The 21,598-nt window shown below is 56.7% G+C and overlaps 1 protein-coding gene across 1 annotated transcript; it reads left to right on the forward strand.

The window, feature by feature from the left end:
• Positions 1-1,405: 1,405 nt before the first annotated feature.
• On the forward strand, positions 1,406-21,598 carry LOC119106425 (paramyosin, long form). The gene is made up of 18 exons (XM_037230070.1): positions 1,406-1,643; positions 7,579-7,635; positions 7,999-8,085; positions 8,437-8,603; positions 8,931-9,009; positions 9,344-9,463; positions 9,876-10,001; positions 10,722-10,918; positions 11,458-11,665; positions 12,093-12,234; positions 13,246-13,373; positions 13,725-13,837; positions 18,466-18,655; positions 19,170-19,304; positions 19,716-19,880; positions 20,035-20,241; positions 20,622-20,789; positions 21,120-21,598. The coding sequence occupies exons 1-18, from the start codon at positions 1,518-1,520 to the stop codon at positions 21,345-21,347; spliced, it is 2,643 nt and encodes an 880-aa protein (XP_037085965.1). The 5' UTR covers positions 1,406-1,517; the 3' UTR covers positions 21,348-21,598.

Below are 21,598 nucleotides of genomic sequence, written 5' to 3' on the forward strand. Positions count from 1 at the left end.
GGTCGCCGGCGTGTTGTCGCTGGCTGGCGCCGGTCACCACCCTGTGGTCGCCGGCGTGTTGTCGCTGGTTGGTGCCGGTCACCACCCTGTGGTCGCCGGCGTGCGACCTCTGAGTCAGCGGTGCCGCCGCCGCACGTGCTGAGCTGTCCTGCAGCAGCTAGCTGGCAGCCGCCGCCCGCCGCCGGCGCTCCGCGAGGTGCGTGAGCCATGACGCGGCTGGAGGCAGGTGTCAGAGGTTGCCCTGACGGTCACTGGGTCTTTGATGAGTGGGACATTTTCGATCAGGTCGATGACCGGGCTGGCCATTATTACACAGTGTTCGTTTCCTTCTTCGCCTTTAGCGTCAGCCATATCGTCATCGATGCCTTTGATTAAATACCTCTTTCCTGGTAACAAATTTGCAAGCGAACGTAACGTTGTGGGGTAAATGACGCAGCGCCCGGTAATGCTAGCACACGTAAGCGCAAGTTTATGCAAATAAACACGCTCTGAGCTTGGTCATTCAGATACGTGTCATGTCGGCGCCCACAAATCGCGGTTAACGGCTGATGCAGCTTTTAGTGCGGTGTTATGCTAAAAAAGGCGAAGCATGTGGTCCCCCAGCCTATTCCACGGTTAGGTTTTCAACTCAATGACAACAAATGTCTGTATTCAAGATTGGAAGCCACCTTGCGCAAATTGGAAGCTGCGCGCTCCTTAGGTGATAACGGCATGCACAAGTTGTCTAAACTGGTCACGCGGTTCTGTGGTGCAGCAATGCAGCAGTCTTCTTCAGAAAGATTCACGAAATGCATGTAACGCATTAAGTAGAAGCTAAATGCATCGTGTCTAAATGCCCTTTCTTGTCCGGAACACCAACTCTAATCAAACAGACAAGCGTGGTAACTCCGGTGATAGCTGACGTTTTCGGCGCGCTGATATCAGGCGCGGAGAACATTACGGCGGTCTGGAACCGCCAGACACTAACTCTCCTGAGCACCTCTCTCTCAGGTCGGACCCCCATTTCGTCCCGATCGTATAGCGACACCTGCGGACCGTTGCGGCTTCACGAGGCATCTGCAGTTTGGACGGCGGCACCTTTAGCCCGGCGCTCACACGCGGACCACTAACAAACGGCCGCGCGTGCTGCCAAAACAGCCGGGGGCGACGTCGCCGTGGCAGCGGCGGCGACAGACGCTGGCGGCAATGTCGCGCGGCACCCGGCGGCGACCCCTGGCCCCGGCTGACCTGACCTGACCCGCGGCCGCCGCCGGGCGCCTGGAGGTCATGAGTCAGCCGCGCTGGTGGCGGAACCGCGGCAGCCAGCGGGTCCAGGTTGTCTAAAAAAGGCCGCCGTCTTCGGCCGAGTAACCTGAGCGTTCCCCGCGCATGCGCGCTGGACGCGACGGCTGCAAGGTGGCGGCATCGGCCTAGTCGGAGCTGGGAGACGCGCTCGTGTCGTGCAGCGAACGGTGCCCTCGAGGTGCGACTCCACCGGCCGGCCAGCAGCACTCCTTCCGATCCGCCAACGACCTACCATGTCCTCCTCGAAGACGACACGCAAGTACACCTACACCTCCTCCGGTGGAGGAGGAGCAGGTGGCGGGAGCTCTGACATCCAAGTGGAGTTCCACACGGACCAGATCGCCCTCGCCAGGATGGAGGTGAGCGCTTTGTCGGGCTGTCAGTGTCGGTGGGTGCGCCGACAGGCCGAGGAAAGACACCAGTAGTCGGAGGGCTGATATTTTCCACCGCCCTTTTTTTACTTTTGTTAAGCTGGCCGACGGTAATTTTGATGCTGCTGCATATTTTTAGCACATGTGCGATGTGTGTATAATGCTTCCGTTGGGCATTACTACCGACCTGCTTGGTTTATCCAATGGCACTTCTACACTAGAAATGTCTGTCTTTTTAGAAAGTGTGCGTCCTCAAGAGAGGCGCAGGCATACGCCGGCCAAGCTATTATACAAGCTAAGACAGTTCAGGTAGCAGAAAAAACTCGCACCTACCAAGACAACTTTGGTGTCCCTATGATTGCTGGGACGTCATATGGCGGCATCGCCTCAGATGGTGCAATCATGTAAGCGGTCAATATTGAACTACGCTTCAGTCACGGCTGATGAAATTGCCGGAAAGCTTTTTGCACCTAGGGCGTTACCACCAGGAGACAAGGGAAGAGGGGCGGGGCAGCCGCCTACTTGACACTCGCCAAGGTGGCAAATACATGGTGCTGCCCGCCCTGAATTTTCAGGAGGCTCTGTCATGCTGACACGATGCCCTACGAATGACCAGAGACAGAGCATTGCATCACATGACAAGGAGAGCCCTTAAGACACGCAGAAAACAATATCTGCCCCGTAAGGAGGCCATAGATGGCCATCATCAGGCCCTGATGGTCGGCAGGTAGCCCTAGATGATCCAAAGGGAGTCAATTGCACGCATAGGAGGTCCGTGTAAAATACAGGAAGGCCCTTAAGTTCAAGGGGATGCTCCAATTACCAGCACTGTAGACCCAATAGGACAATGGAAGGCTTTGTTCAATTATGCATAGCAACTCGGAGGATCCTTTGAAAAAGTGGGCAAAATCAGATGGATTTGTTTTTAGAAAGGAGTCGGGCCTAAAGACCCCCAAATCGGCGGAGGCACTTAGATCTGCTTGCTCGCTTGGGAAAAGGTCGGTGGAGTCACCACTATATCCTGGGATATAAACTTCTTACTGAGCAGTTCCCAAACCAGGAATGTCAGTGGAGACAACTTTCCAAACATTAATGCTACACTGTTGGCCACACTACAGACCTTTATCATAATAAGTATCCGCTGATGACGCAAACATCAATCTGGGTTTGCCGGCGTAACTGCTTTCGATTATTACTTTGTTCTTTCTCCTTGCATATCTCTGAACTATAGCGATGCGCTTTCTCCACATTCATTTGTGCAGAATAACAACGCGGGACGCCTATGAGCTAAATCTGATAGCCACGTGGCATCGCTGCGGGTATTCCCCACTCATCCTCGCATTGCCAAGCCTCGGCTCAGTGACAGGCTCTCAGATAGCTCTGGGCACACCGTCGGGCGCCAAGCTGCCGGCTCTGAGGACTGCACGCAAAGGCTCATCAGGCGCCTCTGGTGCCCTCAATGTGCTGGTTTTCGCGCGTACCTTCTTGTTCGGGAGGGCATGCTTCAAGCCGCATTTATTACAGAAAAAGGCATGATGCCCCTTTACACAATCGAGCGCAACGACCAAAAAGTCGACTGTGAGCTTTGCAATCAGTGATTGTTTTGTATTTATGCGCAATTGACTCAGTATCTATGAGTAATTAACTAAATCGAGCAGTTTATTCTAAATGCAGAGCCTAGCAAACTCCTGTTTTCCACAACGCTCTTCAGCACCTGCGCACACTGAGTAAACATTTCTTGACGCTGCGTGATTCTGGGATCTTTCCTGAAATCCTCAATGGCCCTCTGAGATTGCCTCTACCCATCTTTCGCATCACGTCTCTTTGCCCTGACTCCTGATTATACCTGACTGAGCAGCCCTCAAAGTTTCTCGAGCTTTGATGTTATCGTTTGAAGACCTCTTCCCTCCCAAGGTGGCTGCTTGCCCTGGCTGCACACGTCCCAAATCACCCGGAGCGCCGTGTCCCCTGCTTGCGTCAGTCTCTCTTGCCACGTCCATGTAGCACGGCTGCCTCTCGCTTAGTTCGTCCTGCACGACCGGCCGTTCCCTGGTGTCCTGGTACCCTGATGTTTTGGTGTCCAGGTGCCATGGTGTTCTGGTGTTCTGGTGCCCTGGTGCCCTGGTGTCCTTGTGTTCTGATGCCCTGGTTCCCCGGTGCCCTGGTATTCTGGTGTCCCGGTGTCCTGACCCTGCAGACCTCGACTTCCCTTCCCGCTCCCCGTCCTGCTCCGCTGTCATTGGCAGCGTCCTTCGCCATGCACATGCGTCTGGGCTGGCTATAACCCGGTTCCATGAAGAGCGGCATTATGTACCTGTGGGCGCACACCTGCCCCTGAGCCCACCCGTGCCTCGGCCACTCTCCCTCTCGACGGGCCGCGCCGCCGGCGTCCCGGGCGGGCCCCGTCGGCGGCGGCGGTGAGTCAGGGGGCGCTGTTGGCAGCCGTCGCCGCCTGGAACCACCGGCGGCGGCCTCGCGCTGACTCACTGCTGATCGGCCCAAAGTTAGCCGCGCGCCGCCACCGCTGACGCCAGCCGGGCTCCTCGGCGCCCACCGGGCGCGGGCCGGCCTGGAGGAGCCGGCGCCGCTGCCAGATCAGGACTCGGCCCGGTGGAGCGCGGGCGCGCTGCATCACGCGCGATGACACGTGGGGTTGTGGCAGGAGGGAGAGGCGCTCGAGTGGTCATCGTCGTCAGCACTCAATCAAGTTGTTCGTTGCTGGCCCGGGCAGCTTTTTCATTCTGCCACTCGGAGGGGCGTGTCTGAATCGCGCTCTTCAACTGAAGACGTAGAGTCCAATATTGAAACACGCTACCCCCCCCCCCCCCCTTGCAGCGCTCAATGACACTTTCCTGAAGCATGTGCGTTCGGTGCTCAGCAGCTGCACAGCATAAGTACTTGACACTTTTTAAAAGACCTTGCTGCACCAAAGATATTCTCACGGATTGCATTCCCCTCGGTCCGTCGATCACGGACATTCCAGATGAAGAGTTAATCGACCATTATTAGAAACACTGAAGTTCAAGTTAAAGATGAGCTAGTTCTGTATTCAAGATGTTCGCTGTTGGACAGAGCTGGACGAGAGCGGTGTCCTTAAACCTTGGCACGCCGAAAGTCACAGGGATAAAGAAGCGGACGTCTCACACGAGTGCGTCATACGTAGGCACCTTGATGGCGAATACTTTGGCTGTTGAGGGATGACATCTCTAGATACCCAATCGCTGACCGGAAAATTACTGCTGGAAGGATCTCAATCATGGAAGGGTACGAAAAAGGAGAATGTCTCTATCCTGTTTTAACGCTGACGCGATATTGTTCTGCTTTAGAACCTACGATTTACGGATTACTGTTCCACTAAACGGGGCGAAATATGTATCAACCCACATTCTGCATACGACAGGACACCTGCGTTGGTTTTGTTCGCATGGATCGCTAACTGAGTGGCAAATGGTGGTGAGTGGGCATTATGGACTTCGTCGCATGACATCCATTGAAAACCGAACTGAAGCATTTGCCTTTTTGCAATGCGTATTGTACGATTTGTGATCTTGCCCGGTTCTGACACTGTCGAGCTAATATCACGTTTTGAAGCGATACATTATTTTTGCTCTGCGTAATATTCACTAACTATATGCTGTTTAGTGCTTGCAACCCTGTTACCAATCAGTATCGCTTCACAAGCAAGGCAGGAATGCGATAAAATTCACCCGATTGTTGTTGTGTACCAATCACACAATCGAATCTTGTCTTCCAGATTGCTTAAGGAGAGACGAGTCACGCAAAGGTACACCGTTAGATCTGGCCTCTTAGCTCGGTGTTTGCCCAAATGTCCCAAGTGCTTCCATGTGAACCAATACACCTGAACCTTAGTATGGCTGTTCCCCGTAGGCGGTTTGTACAGAGCGTGTTCCGCACTGACTGCAGTGACCCTATTGCTAGTTATGTATTTGTATGTCCCCTTTCCAGTCCCGTTTGCCACCGCGTATGAATACTGTACATAATGACTTGTTTTTATGTGCGTGCGTACCTGTGTGTGCCGTTACCGGGCCGCCTCTGGACACACGGGTGCACACTTTACGCCATACCCTGTCCGTGCGGCATGATGATACACTTAGCCTACGACCATGTTCCCACCCTAAGCACCGGTGTTTACTGATTCACACAGCCAATCGATTTCGCGTGCTTGACCACGGAGAGTAATGTCAAATGCATTTCATTTCGTGTCCGTCCTGTCATTTCATTTGCTTTGCACATAGTTTTGAAATCAACCGCCCCAGGGTCCGGGTCCTCTTGCACCCAAACCCGTTGCGCTTTGTTTGCCTGTGCCGTCCACTTCCCGTCTCGGGTTCCGTGTGTGGTGTGGGGTCGACTGCAGAGCTGATTACCCGTTGGACGTGTTCGGTCGGTGAACAATCAACTGTTGCCAATGGAGGTGTGTAGTACGAAGTGTAATAATGGATAAATAACGAGGTGCAAGTTTACGGCTGCGGGAGCACTTTTAATTGCACCATGCGGCACCAACTGCAGTCACTCTACGTTTGCAGTCATTTCTTGCATCACATACAAATGGGCGTTCCGAATGCCTGTCACTGAAGAAGTCGTTCAGATCGTGGTCTGCTGCAAATGTAGTGACGTAGGTCACTCCAGATAGCTTTGCATATTGCATGGACCTGTGATTACGCCGAACGTTGTCGCAATAATCGGGCGGGGTTGGGCGGAACGATTTCAGTGGTTGATTGGGACAGTTTTCTTGAGACGCTCTGAGCGAGTCTCACTCAAACGGAACGACTGTCGCCCCACACACAGTCTCGATCGGAACTCACAACACCAGTCACATGCTGTAGCGTATGGGTGGCCAGGTCCCGTGGTGAGAGTGCAGAATGTAAAATGACCTCTTTGTATAGTACTGTCTGCGTTGCAGCGTGTTTAAATCACTTCGTGGAAACCCCGGTCCTCCACAAAAACAACACCTTACTGCTTGCCACTGCACTGGCCGTGGAAGGACCTGGCCTGGGATCAAATAACCCCTTTATTGGAGTCAAACCCGACCACGAGCCGGCGCCCGGCCGTCTCGCCAGTGCCGCCTGCCCGCCGCGTGTGGGCGTGGCAGATACACGAGACAGTGGCAGTGAGGCCGCGAACCTAAGCCGTCATTCCAGGCCCGCCTAAATCAGCACCAGACCCGCCGGCGCTGTTTGCGTTGGCCGCCGCCAGAGTGCGCGCGAGTCAGAGCCGCGCGTCGGCTCTCGTTTCACCGTGCTACGATCGGCGCGCCGCGTCAACCGGGGCGCGACCGCCGCGTCGCTCGCGTGCTGCTGCTGAGGGCGGCGCCGGCGGCGCTCCGGTGGACGCCTCCGGGCTGGAGGGGGCGGGGCCGCGGCACACACCTGACCTGCTCCAAATCAGACGTACGCCACGCGCCGGCGGAATATCGTTACCGAAGCCTGACGGCGCTCCGGGGTATAAATAAACGGCGGCGTTGGCAGCCGGCACAGCAGCCCGACACCCCCGCTTTGAGCGACGGCATATTGTTCCAGCCTCGCCGGGCTGCCTTCGTCCTCGCCGCTCTCTTGACGACCACCGACAGACTCGAAACACGCACAGCCACCTTGCAGCGTTGGAACACAGCGCAGCGGCGAACAGAAATGGCCGGGGAGCCCGCAATGGACCGCATTTCTGTCATGGAACTACGCATGCACTATGCTCATGGCATAGCACATGTATTCCTGACCTCTCACTTAAACTTACATAGGCGGGTCCACACATCCTGCCCTGTACAAAACGTGAAACGTTCCCCGCTAGTGCATCGGTGGTGAGCCAGCTGACATCGGTCGATGCGCTCGCAGCCTGCACGCACGTGCGCGCCCCCCCCCCTCCCCCTCCCCGCTCGTCAGCGTGTGACAGTGTGCATCTCTGCTGGCAGGACCGGATCCGTCAGCTGCAGGATGACCTCGAGTCGGAGAGGGAGATCCGGCAGCGGGTGAGTGTCGGGGTCGTCGAGGGGTCACCTGGGTCGCCGCGGTCTCCGAGGTCGGCGCCCCGAGACGCGGCTGCTCCAGTCGGGCTTCACAGCTGGGAGGCGGTCGTTGAAATAAAACAAGCATCGATGGATCGTGGCTTTCGCCCTGAGGCGATTTTCGGGGAAAAAAATGAGGTCGAAAAGTCAAAAAGTCAAAAAAGCGCAAATTTGATTTCCGGCGTACATTTCTGTCTGTTTAAAGGTGCATGCCACCTAGAAACAAAGGGAAGAGTCGTGTGCTTCGTGCTCGTGGATCCTTCATGCTCGACTAATACCAACCGCTCCCAACCAACTTGTCTGACCCGGCCCGACCTGATATTTCAGATTGAGCGGGACAAGGGTGACCTGAGCGTCAACCTGATCCAGATGCGGGAGCGCCTGGAGGAGGCCGAGAGCGGTGTGGACGGTCAGGTGAGGCACACGGCCGGTTGACGCCAGGTGTCGGGGCCGTGTTCAGCTCCACTCTCGCGGCCACCGAGGCGGCCTACTGGAACGGAGCTGCTGGAGTCCTGAACGTGCATGGAGTGACATCAAATCGAGGCGTCGCGTAAAGCACTGTCACCACCGATTGCTTGGTGTTCCGGAGGGGGTGACTTAAGTTTATCTGTAGTAATACCGTAATAGCGAACAGTTCAGAACGCTGCCGCATCACATTCTCGTTTGTACCTCACCACGTTGGACCCCGAGATCTGCTTTCGCCATGTGGCACTGGTTACGTTGACGTCGGCCGGGTCTGAGACCCCTGCACCGGTGCACCGCCAGATCGAGATCAACAAGAAGCGAGATGGCGAGCTGATGAAGCTGCGCAAGCTGCTGGAGGACGTGCACCTGGAGAGCGAGGACAGCCTCCACATGATGAAGAAGAAGCACCAAGAGGCCATCCAGGATTACATGGATCAGCTTGACTCAATGTCGAAGATCAAGGCCAGGTGAGAACTCGAGGGCGTTTTTTAGTGCTTAGTACTTAACGAGAAATAAGTTCTAAAATCGGAATTGCGTTAGAAGAAACATGAAATGTGAGTGAAATATGAAGCACTCTGTCAGCCGTCCGTAGTAGATTGTACAGGACGGGATTCAGTTGAAGAAAGCTTACTTTGCAGTCCCTTGAATCATGTACTCACTTCCAAGATAGCCACGTTTGTCGCGATGCCATGGATCAGCTTATCTTCGACCGCGAAATGGCATGGTGTAGGACATAATACCAAAGTCATGACTCACCTGAAGCTATCGATGATCTGTTCGCTCCTGCCACACAGACTCGAAAAGGAGAAGAACAAGCTACAGACTGAGATGTACGAGCTGATGAGCCAGCTGGAGGGCTCCAACAAAGACAAGGTAAAGGAACATCGCAAGTAATCGCCTATAGACTGGCCAAGTCACAAAATGGAGTGGTGTCGATCTGCTTGCGCTGTTTTCCTTAAAATTTTGGTTTATCACATGCACCACATACGTATGCAGAATTATGTTAATTTCGCTATATAGTTCAGGAATTCGCTTCACTGCACATGCAGAATGTGCTACCCTTGGCACTGCTTAGAGTTTCAGTTGCATCTTGTTATCCACATTTGAATCTTGATGAACATATTTAATCGCTGCACACCGGGGCATTTCGCGGCCGATCCTGCAGCGTCGTGTGCCAGTGCCTCTGACCACCCGAACCTCCGCCCAGATCACCGTCCAGAAGCACTGCGAGAAGCTCGAGATCACCGTGCACGAGCTGAACATCAAGATCGAGGAGATCAACCGCACCGTCATCGACCTCACCAGCATCAAGACCCGCATCTCCCAGGTGGGTAGTCCCTTGCTGGCTGATCGTGTCCACCGACTGCCGCCATTCCGTGGCCACAGGGACCGGCGGCGGTGAGAGCTCTTGGCATTATCACTTTCTTTCACTCACTCCCCGTCGTTTAAGCCCTGCAATTTTATCTTCCCTCCTCTTTGTGCAGTCTTTAGCAAGTTATTTATTCCTCCCGCTCTTTCTCTTCTTGATATTCTTCTTGATATATATTTGAACTCTACTTAAGCCTTTTCTGGGACAACATAACTTGCATGCGTTGTATTCGTTGCACGGCAGCGCCAAAAATCAGCTGTTTCAATCGGCCTGCAAGACATTCCATGCCTACACTGTTGACCTGCTGTAACGTTAGGTAACTGGCCCATGATGACTCCGTGGTCTTTGACTCCCATCCTCGACCCTCCAGGAGAACATCCAGCTGACGAAGGAAGTGCAGGACCTGAAGGTGACACTCGAGAACATCGAGTACACCAAGCACCAGCTGCAGACGGCGCTCAATGATGCCAACCGTCGTCTGGAGGAGGAGGACCGGGTGAGATGGCCGGGGCGCCCTCTGGCCGCCACTCTCGATCGGTTCAGCTACAGTGGTTCTTCTTGATCACGATGGGTTGTGAAAAGAAGAAGCGTGCTATTCCGATAGCACTGTTTTCCGAAAAGTGCGAGCCTGATTGGCAATTAGACCTGTGTCAGTTGTCGCACTAACCTTAACTTGGATTCATTGTCACTGACTTTGCTTCTCCATACGAAACGGGCTATCAGGAGAAGTCACGCACTTGGAAATCAATGTCAAATAAAGTCAAATAAAGATCAAGTAAAGAAATCAAATATAGTCACATCAGTGGAAACTGAAGTATTTATGTCGCTCACAATAATGACTCCAAAGCACGGGTTTTGGAGCCGGGACCTTGCGGTGCCCTGCCCTAATCGAGCCTGTGGCTGTGAATCACATGAGCACGAGCGTTCAGTAAAGAGTCGTAATATGTTAATCGAACCCTGACCTCACGACCTGACCGTGCCCTGCGACCCGTCGCCTGGTCGCCTGATCTCGTCTCGATGACTTGGAGGAGACCTGTAACCTGTTGCAAAAACATGATATGCTGATCGTGCCCTGACAAATTCACCCTAAAATGACAATGACGTGACCTGCCCTGAGTGTCCCGGGAGTGCTTTCCCCAAGTGTGACCTAAAGACATGACCGTGCCCTGCCATCCTGCCGACCCGCCCGTGACCCGGGACGCCCGGCGGCCGGCAGCGTCGCAGCGCGCTGGAGTCTCAGCTGCACACGGTGGAGACGGAGCTGGAGTCGGTGCGGCACCAGCTGGAGGAGGAGTCCGAGGCGCGGCTCGACCTCGAGCGCCAGCTGGTCAAGGCCAAGGCCGACGCCGACAACTGGCGTGTCAAGTACGAGAACGAGGCGCTGGCGCGCGCCGAAGAGATCGAGGAGCTGAGGTGAGGCACCGCGCGGCTCGACGCCGTCTCGCCGTCAGACCTGCGACGCACTTTGTGCGGTTTGCTGAAGCCGTTTAAAGTGTTGATACATTACCGCGGTATCCCTGTTGTGCTTGTCTGATTGACCGTTTTCCGATCGCCCATCAACCCCCCGGCCAGGCGCTTGGTTCCACATGTATGTGAGGCACTCAGTCCCCGCTGTAAGTGGCTGTTGCTTGTGCAGCTTAGTCAGCCCCCCAACTCTGGTGCCAGCCCCTCCTCCAGCTCTGGGTCTGAGGCACTCAGCCCCCGCTGTAAGTGGCTGTTGCTTGTGCAGCCTAGTCAGTTCCCCAACTCTGCTGCCAGCCTCCTCCTCCAGCTCTGGGTCTGAGGCTGGGTGAGCCCGTGAAGAAATCCAGTTGTAGATTAATTTTTGAGCAGCCTAAGCCATGCGCCGACTTTCCTCCCTGCCCCCCCCCCCCCTTCCAGCTCGCCCCCCAAGGCAAAACCTACATTCGACGCCAATATGCCCCTGCCTGACACCGCTCGGCTGTGCCCAGGCGTAAGTTCGCGCTCAAGATCCAGGAGCAGGAGGAGCACATCGAGTCGCTGATGGCCAAGCTGGCGCAGGTGGAGAAGCAGAAGGCGCGGCTGCAGTCCGAGGTCGAGATCCTCATCATCGACCTGGAGAAGGCCAACGGCACGTGCCGCGAGCTCCAGAAGCGCGTCGAGATGCTGGAGCGCATGAACAACGACCTCAAGGGCAAGGTCAGCTTCTGACGCCGGGTCTAGCGCGACGGCGGCGGTTCGGCTAAAGGGGCTTTACATAGCGGTATTCTTTCCCGGTGTGCGCAAATCATGGGATTTTCCAATGGCAGATGATCGCATCGATCCTGTCATGGTATAACTAGGCACATTATTGTGGTGTATCGTTGTGATATCACGATATATCGTATGTGATATACTGTTGTGACGTATCGATCAGGCTGTGGTATACAACACATATGTGAAAAAACTGGACTTTGTTGACACATGGAAACGTTTGTAAAATCACCCATCCAAGTCTGCTGAATCTGTCCATACAGACGACTCATTGGCTGCAGCGGCAGCAACCCCTGACCACACGGAGCCCCATGGCTGTCAGCGTTGCACCCGTGTCACCTCCCCTGACCTCTTCTGGCCCGGTGACCGGCAGCTGGACGAGCTGGGCGCCCTCTATGACCAGAGCCAGCGCGACAACCGCGCCAAGGCCGCCGAGATCCAGCGCCTCAACGTGGAGAACGACAAGCTGAAGGAGCAGAACAACAACCTGAACCGCGAGAACAAGAAGCTCGGAGGTGAGTAGCGACTCAGGCGTGCGAGTGTCAGCTGTATTTGCGTGGTCTCGTGCCTTTTCGTGAGGAAGGCGGAGGTACATGACGCAAGAACAAGGCGGCCTCGAGCACCTTCATCGGCATAGACATTGAAAACGTCTCTTTCTACTCAGCATTGCATTTGTCCATTCTATTTAAAGGAGGCGTTCCACCTTTGTGTGGGGTTTTAAACAGAAATAGTAATCTGGAAGATCATTCGGTGCAGTTCACAGCCCTGCCTTTCTCAAGACCTAAAGCCGTCTAAAAGCCCGCGAATGTGCGCAGGCTATTTCGGGGCGACTATTTCAAGGCCACCCAGGCATTCATGACGTCATAATAACATCATTAAAATCCTGTCGTTCCATTAGACATGCGGCGATCAAGACCAAAAAAAGTAACCGTCAAGTCGTTCATATCTGGCGTCCGTGAGCACGATTTCCAGATACCACGGCTGTCAATTGGCTCCCAATCAATGTTGTGCGAGGTGTGATGACGTAATCAGGCCATGACGTGCTGAGGAACACATTTACTAAACAGATGAACTTTGTTGTTTAGAGCGGTCTTTTCTTCTTGAAAGTATATTAATAGTTAAAAGTGAGCTTATTTCATATATGATGCTTGCACCAATATCTTAAAAGTTGGGACATTCCATTTAAGCTATTCTATGAGGCTCATGATTGTTGAGATGGCCTATGATGATAGCACACCTATTACATAGGTATGGACACCCGCCTAGAGCTAAAGGGATTCAGGGCGCGCAAGTCAGGTAGTGCATGACTTTGGGTTTTAAAATTCTCCCAAGCTGGAGCAGACACGCACATGTATTTTATCCCGGCATGTGCGCATTCTTCCCAGCTACAAACCCGAATGACTTAGGTCGGAATTCGCTCACTGCCTGTCGGACGCGCCCCAGAATGCCTCGTGCCTGAGGCCCGGACGCTTAGCGTTCGCCGAGCACGGTGCGGTGCCGCCGTCACCACGTGTGACCCCCGGCAGACGAGAACCACGACCTGAAGAACGCGCTGGCCGAGCTGACGCGTCGCTACCACGAGCTGGAGCTGGAGAACCGGCGCCTGGAGAACGAGCGGCAGGAACTGGCCGCCGCCTACAAGGACGCCGAGGCTGTGAGTAACGCCGCAGGGGTCCGGGGGCGGCGTTAGTCAGCCGCTCTTGGGTTACTGAGACCAGTGCCAAGAGCATCAGGCCCACCGGCTTTTAGTGCCTTAGTAGGAATGTCGAGTTTATCGCTGTTTGGAAAGATGCCTGACCTTTGATATCCATCGATGATGAACCAGTGAGCGTTCCGGAGGCGGTTGGCGTTGTCTTTCATGTGAGATCAACACCGCGACATTCCTCGTCGGCTTCTCTTGCTTTTGTCGCAGGCCGCCCTGCTCCTCCCCCCCCCCCCCCCCCCGCTACCGCTCCCGTTACTTGCTGCCCTCTGCCGTGAACTTAGTGCTGCCCTCTGTGCGCAGGGTCGCCGCGCGGAGGAGGCCCGCGCCCAGGCGCTGTCGGCCGAGCTGTCGCAGGTGCGCCACGAGATGGAGAAGAGGCTGGCAGCCAAGGAGGAGGAGCTGGAGACTGTCAGGTCAGTGAGTCAGAGCCTTAGTCGGGGAGTCGGAGTCAGAGTCAGAGTCGGTCGAAGAGGTGCGATGCCGGCGATCGGCACCGCCGACCGCCGGGCCGGTGGGTTGTGCCATGGAGCACATGTGAGTAATCAATGCACCAACCAGGTCATGTGTGAGATAGTAGACGAGGCACAAAACGGGCAAGGCTCATATTGATGGGGTAAAAAAGGTCAAATGTGAGCATGCACATGCCCAGCCCGACATGGAACAGCTAAGACCCATCACGCTCGTAACACGGATACAGTCACAATCCCGAAACTCATCATGTTAGACCCAGTAAAACATCAAAGCCTGGCACGAGCCCCTGCTTTGCTTTCTAAACAAGATCACTGTAGAGGCTGCGGGCACATCCCTTTCCATTCCACAACACTGTAAACATTCTTTGTGAAAAAACAAAATGACCCGCAAAACAAATAGCCGTGCCAAATGGCACACACAGTGAACCTTTTTTCAAAGTTGTGAAAATATTTTCATACGGTTGTATTTTATGGTATTTCAAACGTTCCATCCTAGAACAAAACAGCAAATACCTCGCGTCAGACAAAAGCCATAGACATCAAGACTAAGGTTCCGTCACATGTAGGAGCCTGCTGAAGACACGCCTCGGTGGCAGCGTTAAATGCTCTTGATGGCCCGTTTCTGTCAGGGTGAGCGACATGAGAGACGAACGGTCCCACGAGCGCACCGTCGGGCCATCAAGAGACAAGGTCGCCAGTGCCCGCCAAGCTTTGAGTGATAACCTGGGCTTGGTCAGCTGGCGCGACCCGAAGGACGGCACGCGGGAGCTATGCGCAGCCTTCGGGGTGTGACAGCGGCCGTGATACAGTGATAAGCGCGACGTCCCGACGCCGAAAATAGGGGACGCGAGAGCCGATTTGGACGGCCCCTGAGCACCAGAAGTATAATTAGCCGATCATTAGCCGATCAGCCAATTAGCCGATTTTCGTCGACGACGGCAATCACACATGGAACCATGGTGCGGGGAACAGGGAGGCGTCACCAGTTGGCATATAGAAGAAATGTAAACGCGGACTGGTGCCAAAGCAAGCACTACACAGTGGCGGTCAGGCGATAGGAGATGACCGCAGAGGAAAGGTTTCGATGAAATTCATTATTTACATATTCAGTATAAATACGTTCGTGGAAACGGCAAGATGAGACTGGTATTTGTCAAGCTGCAGTCTCTTCAGGTGTCAAAACATGCAGGAAGGCAGTTAGGCAGAAACATTTGACGCTTGGAGCTTTTAATACCGCATTCGCCTCGGCAAGTTCGGGGATCCTGCGGAATCCGGCCTGCCCGGCAAGCAGAGCAAGCCTTTGTCCTCAGCTCATCTTTCCCGACGAGCGATGCTGCGGCACAGATGCGCCCTCCACGCCGGGGCCTCCTCGTGCCTGCTGTCTGACCGCCGCCACCGGACGCGAGGTGCTCGGTCGCGAGCGACGGCCGCCGCCACCGCCGACCGCGGCGCATTTGTCGGCGCCGCGTACCGATCGGCGCATCGGCGGCGTGGCTGAGCGATGACGGGGCCGAGGAGGACCGTCCGGCGCGCCCCGAGCGTGCCACCTTGCCAAGGTCGACCCTCTGCTGACGTCACCGGCCAGGGTCAAACGGCAAAAAGGTGCGCTTGGCCCGGCCGGGGCGCGGACGCTGTCTAGCGGCGCTGACTGGGGCCGTCGGCACGCGGCAGGAATGTGCCACATCCGCCGTCGACGGCGCAGGCTCTCGAGCAGCGTCAGAGGACCCGCCAGCCGAGCTGCAGGTCGGCTTCCGCCTGCCAGCGGAAGGCATCCATGGGTTCCGCCACACTGAGGACGCCCCTACCGTCACTTTTCCGCGGCTTAAAACCACGTCTATGGCCTAGTGTGGAGGGAATTTGCGTTAAAAACCTAGACTTCTCCTAATTTTTGACCAGTGCGAAGGCCAGTGACAGCGAATTCAGGACAGCGCAATGTTGACGCTATCAGAGTACCGAACAGTGCCGGCAAGACCGTCCGCATTAGGCGGCAGCTCACGTGATGCTGGGCACCCCTCTGGTACAGAGGATGCGGCTGACCGAGCGAGGTCTGGAGGACACATTTGTGACGCCGATTTATTGAAGCGACTTCCATCTGGTCGCTGTTACCCGACGCTGCAGCAAGACAAAATGCTAGAAAGTCCAGGTATCGTCCACCTAAAGTGTTCAGACAACTCAGAAGATTCGGAGGGATACTGGAGGTTCTAGTCTATTATCTGCACTACCTGAAAAAGACACAGCACTGATTCTTGAGCACAGTGCTGCATGGTAAAGCCACCCAGCGCATATATGGAAGGACGCTGCCAAACCGCTGTTGGCAATAGGCTGCACTAAGCATCTCGCTCGGCGGAGATGTTCAGTTCGACGGCTGTTCTTGACTAAACGCCAAGATGTGATACGTAGGACTGAACACCCCTGACGGTGATGGAGACCAGAAGTTCTGGCTCCGGCCGTCGTTGACGGAACAGAACCGCTGCGATGTCACCGACGCGGCGGCAGTTCAGCCCGGGCCACCGATCACGTGACCGGACCGATGGTCACGTGACCGACCGGGCACGTCCGTCATCCGGCCGCGCCGCAGCCAGAGCCGGCCACTGGCGACGGTCCGCGCCAGGTCGCGGTGCGATCGCCCGGCGGCGATATTTTCGGCGCGGGTCTTGTTGATGTCACGCGCCAAGGTCACGGCCGGCCGGCGGCGGCCGGAGTCGCGTCGTCGCCTCCGCAGTCGCCGTCCGTCGAGGCTGCCGACCGTGCGGTCCGCGAACTCCTATACCGGAGATCAGCGAGACCCGACACGGCGTCGGCGGCCAGAAGCAGCGGCCGGCGTCGATCGGCTCCAGAATCAGCCGCCACCGCGGGCGAAGGCGGCGCCGGTCACCCGTCCGCCGCGCGGCCGTCCGACCGGCGCCGGAGGGCAGAGCCGTGACGTCGGCGCCCCTGCGGGCCAGGCGCCGGCCGCCGCCGCCATGTACAGTCCGCCGTACGTGAACCCGAGCTTCGCTCGCTGCTGCCGCCACTACGAGACGTGCAGCGGCCACGGGCGCGCGCCGGCGCGCAGCAGCAGGCCGGCGTCGGCGCTGGCCGAGCAGCAGCGGCGCGCCGAGCAGCACTCGCGGCAGCAGCGGATGATCCGCGCGGCGCTGGAGCACGCGCCGCTGGTGGAGCGCGCGGCGCCGGCCGAACGGCGCGCCTCGCCTCTCCGGCAGGACCGGCTGCTGCTGGCCGACGCGCGCCGCTCGGCACAGCGGCTGCGCCAGCAGGAGGAGCAACTGGCTGAGGAGGAGGAGCGGCTGCGCCTGCAGCTGCAGTGGGAGCGCGAGAGCGAGGCGCGCCAACTGCGCCGTCGGCTGGAGGCGCGGCGGCGGCTGGAGGCGCCGCACTGGGGGCCTTACATGGCCCGGTACTGATCGCCATTGCGGACGCATGAAGTCCGGGACTACAGACGGCGGATGCTTTGAATACGCCCGTCCTGGTGTTGATGAAAGATGGATGTGCAAGAGTGCGGACGCCGGGGAATGTCGAGCGTTGCCGCTCGTCATGTTCGAAAGCTTTGCAGCTTGCGGATTTTGAGCAGCACGGCTCGTTTATGGTTATGCTGTTTACTGAGTGATTTGTCCCGATATGAGATCCTACGGATCCAGGCAATTACCTTTGAATATCCCCAAAGAAGGAAGCGCTGGAGACCACCGTGCGAAGTTGGGAGTCGGGCCGCGAATCGGCAGTGTGTGGAACAGATTTTCGCTGTGCTAAATCCTCTGGAAGCTGTAATGGCTACACAGCTGAACAGTATGGGTATGGTCGGATACCAAGCGTTAGACACTATATAACAGCTTTGACAGAAATGGTTGTAGTTACAATTGGCCATCATTGCGGACCCAATAAATCGCAGCATTGAAAATTAGGTGATTTTGTATGCATTACACCGTTATGCTAACAAGAACACAGACGTGTGCAAACATGACCATGACTTGAACTATGAGAGGAAAAACTTCAAACAGAATCAAAGCCAGCCATTCATCCTTCCTCCTGTGAGTACCCGACTTTGAAAGTCGAAGCGGCAGCCGAAAACAGCGTTGCCGAAAGTGTGTAAGCAAGGACCACAGTGAGCGACTCAATGACAACGGTGGTGTGTGTGCATGAACAGAGCGGCGCCGCTTCATTTAGCAGGCGCTCGGTGCACCGCTTCGTGTTATTATGGACTACTACGGCCGCTGTCATCAGGCGTGTTCTCCTCCCTCTGGCTTGATCTTAGCCGCTTAAACGCGATTCCATTATATCTCCCGGGCCATCAGGGATCACTTTCACGTCAAACCACCTCCGTTATCGCAGCCTCATCTAATCCCTGGGACATTAGATAAAAGTGTTTCACTAAGCCTAGTGAGCGAGAATCTCACCACATCTGATGACCCGAGCCGCCGTTTGACCTGATCCCCCGGGTCACCTAACCTCCAGCGACACGACTGCTGACGGCGTGCCGTCGGGCCGACCTCTGAGTCCGGGGGGGGGGGGGGGCGGGGGGGGGCTGAGCCCCACCCGGCGTCCTACTGACCTCTCGTCCGACCGCCGTCCCGCAGGAAGACGCTGACGCTGGAGATCGAACAGCTGAACGGCCGGCTGGCCGACGCCGAGGCGCGCCTCAAGGCCGAGGTCCTCCGCATCAAGAAGAAGATGCAGATCACCATCACCGAGCTCGAGATGTCGCTCGACGTGGCCAACAAGAACAACATCGAGCTGCAGAAGCAGATCAAGAAACTGTCTCTGCAGGTGTGTGCTTGTGTAGAATATGAAATGTGGTACTCTGGAGAAAAGAGATTCCGGATATCTGTGTGGTCTTCACGAACCTAGGCGCTGTTTTGATCCAACAGCACACCATAAACCTGTGATGAGTCAGCAGTAATAAATCGCGGTGGTGCCTTTCATTCGCATCGGCGATCCCCCCCCCCCCCCCCCCTCCTCCTCCTCCCGGCATTCTTCGCGTGCTAATCTCAGTGCCAATGTAATTCAACACAATATCCTGAATGACACCGCCTCCATTATAGTCACCCCGCCATTCCGTCCCATTCTTGAACTGTCACCCTGCGGTACCCCTCCCCCACCCCCGCCCACACGAAATCCCATCACATCCCCGACCTTAGCGACAATCACCACGTGCCTGACGTAGCCTCTGTCAGTCCCTGGACCAGCCGGGCTGACGTTGCGTCTGTCACGCCACGTCATATCACGTCTGTCACGTCACGTCACGTCACGTCACGTCACGTCACGTCACGGCCCGCCGCAGCTGACGGAGCTGCAGGCGCACTACGACGACGTCCAGCGCCAGCTGCAGGCCACGCTGGACCAGTACGGCATCGCCCAGCGGCGCATCCAGGCGCTGTCGGCCGAAAACGAGGAGCTGCGCGGCAACCTGGACCAGGTCAGCGGGCGGCCCGCGCAGACCTGAGCCGGCCCCGTCAGTCGGCGCTGTACCCATCGGTCCGCAAATAAGGGCTTTCTTTAGACAAGAGCGTTGCCGTTCAGTTTCGTCTTGATGGTATTACGTCGTCTTTATTCAACCCTCCGTTTGGCTAAATCATGGAAGAGTGGCATCCTTTCCACACAATGATAGAAACCTAAATTAATATAAATCTCGAGAACGCGAAGGCGATTTGAACTCAACAAATCATTAAATACGTGTTGAAATATATTCAATCGGTCTCTGAAGTGCGTTATTATGGCACGTGAAGGAGAAAGGTGTTTAAACCCACCACCACGAGCTGTAATGCCGTTCCTGATTGCCGTGTAAGGCTCTAGTTCATTCTGCTGACAAGAGATGTCGCGCGCGCAGGCTCAGCGCCTGAAGCGCGCTGCCGAGGAGCTGGCTGAGGAGTTCCGTGTGCGCATCAACGAGCTGCAGACCATCAATGTCAACCTGACCAGTGTCAAGAGCAAGCTGGAGCAGGAGCTGGCCAACCTCACGGCGGACTATGACGAGGTCACGAAAGAGCTGAAGGTCAGTAACAACCGAACGGTCGGTGAATGGACGTCCAGACCCTCCTGGGTCGCTTACCGACCCATGTCGGTGGCCCAAATTCGGGAAGCCCGGCTCACCGACCTCGCGGCGGCCAGGGTTCGGCATTATCGTGACGTCACTGATTGCCCGCCAGATGACCGACGACCGCTGCATGAAGGTCCAGGGCGAGCTGAAGCACACGGTCGACATCCTCAACGAGGAGCAGGTGCGCATCGTCAAGATCGAGACCATCAAGAAGACGCTGGAGGTGGAGGTGAAGAACCTGACCATCCGGCTGGAGGAGGTGGAGGCGAGCGCCATCGCCGGCGGCAAGCGCGTCATCAGCAAGCTGGAGGCCCGCGTGAGTTCTCCAGACGCCGTCAGAGCGCAGCCCGGCTGACTCTTGACCTTTGCCGTCATAGCTGACACGGCGTGACAGACTTCACGTGTACGGTATGTTAGCGTGACGCAGTCATGTTGCATTTGCCGTGAAGCTCTTTGAAATCTTTGGAGGCGGACGAACAGGTGCCCACGTGGCGTAGCGTTTTGCGGCTCGCTGGGACTCCGCATGGGGAGACTTTGTCGGACTGAAGCACAACCCATCCACCGCTTGTGCCAACGCCTCGCGCATGGTGAGGCCACGGCATCGCGATCCTCGCTCATTGTGAGCCGGTTCGTCGATGTGCACGCTGACCGCCTCGAGCTCCGTGCCGCCCCTGACCTGAGCTGACCTACCGCCAGCTGCGCGACCTCGAGCTTGAGTTCGACAACGAGAAGCGTCGCCACGCCGAGACCCTCGGCATGCTCAGGAAGAAGGAGCGCAACGTCAAGGAGCTGATGGTCCAGATGGAGGAGGACCAGAGCAACGTCATGATGCTCAAGGAGGCCCTCGACAAGGCGTCGCAGAAGGTAGGCACGCGCAAGCGGACGCGGACACGGCCCGGGACATCATCGAGCCACAGGCTGGTCTGATTTTGGCGGTTCGGCTTCTTGACAAGCGAGAACAAATAAGTGAATTAGCGTTGTTCACTGCATCTGGAGTGCAGAATGCATATGCCAGCTAATGCCACCGGGCATCGGCGCAATGTTGTTGGAAAGGCACGCGCTTTCTAGTGCAAAATTAGCTGCCGTAAGACAGCCGGGGCCCCTGCGGAGGGGCCTAACAGCTCACGAGCGCAAGCAGGCCGCGGCCGCGAGAGCCCCGCCTCCAACTGACCGCCACGTCTCCATCATCCGCAGATGAACCTGTACAAGCGGCAGCTGCAGGACCAGGAGGCCACGTCGGCGCAGAACATCAACCGCGTGCGGCGGTTCCAGCGCGAGCTGGAGGCGGCCGAGCAGCGCGCCGAGACGGCCGAGGGCAACATGAGCATGATCCGCAGCAAGCACCGCAGCTTCGTCACGCAGTCGGCAGTGCCCGGTGGCTCGGTCACCGTGGTGCAGGAGTCGCGCCACTTCGAGGAGTAGGCGGCGCCGCCGCCAGCCGGACCGCGGCGGCGAGGGCTGGGCGCCGCCGCGGTTCGGGGCGCCGGCACGACCGCGCCCCCGCTTCCACGACAGCTCCGACGCCGCACGCGCGACCGTACCGAGTCGTGGCGGGCGGGCCGGGCGGCGGCGGCCCGCACCGCGGGAGCGCGCCGCCCGCGCCCGCCGCCGCCGACACACGACAGGCTTCTGACTGCACTCGTATGATGGGTCGTAATACACTGTGAGACGTG

The sequence above is a fragment of the Pollicipes pollicipes genome, unplaced genomic scaffold (genome assembly GCF_011947565.3).
Source record: "Pollicipes pollicipes isolate AB1234 unplaced genomic scaffold, Ppol_2.1 Scaffold_6138;HRSCAF=7277_pilon_pilon_pilon, whole genome shotgun sequence".
Classification (NCBI taxonomy): domain Eukaryota; kingdom Metazoa; phylum Arthropoda; class Thecostraca; order Pollicipedomorpha; family Pollicipedidae; genus Pollicipes; species Pollicipes pollicipes.

Coding starts and splice junctions, on each gene's coding strand:
- LOC119106425 (XM_037230070.1), top strand. CDS start 1,518: ATGTCCTCCTCGAAGACGACACGCAAGTACACCTACACCTCCTCCGGT. Junction 19,305..19,715: donor TGCGCGGCAACCTGGACCAG/GTCAGCGGGCGG, acceptor TCGCGCGCGCAG/GCTCAGCGCCTGAAGCGCGC. Junction 19,881..20,034: donor AGGTCACGAAAGAGCTGAAG/GTCAGTAACAAC, acceptor ATTGCCCGCCAG/ATGACCGACGACCGCTGCAT.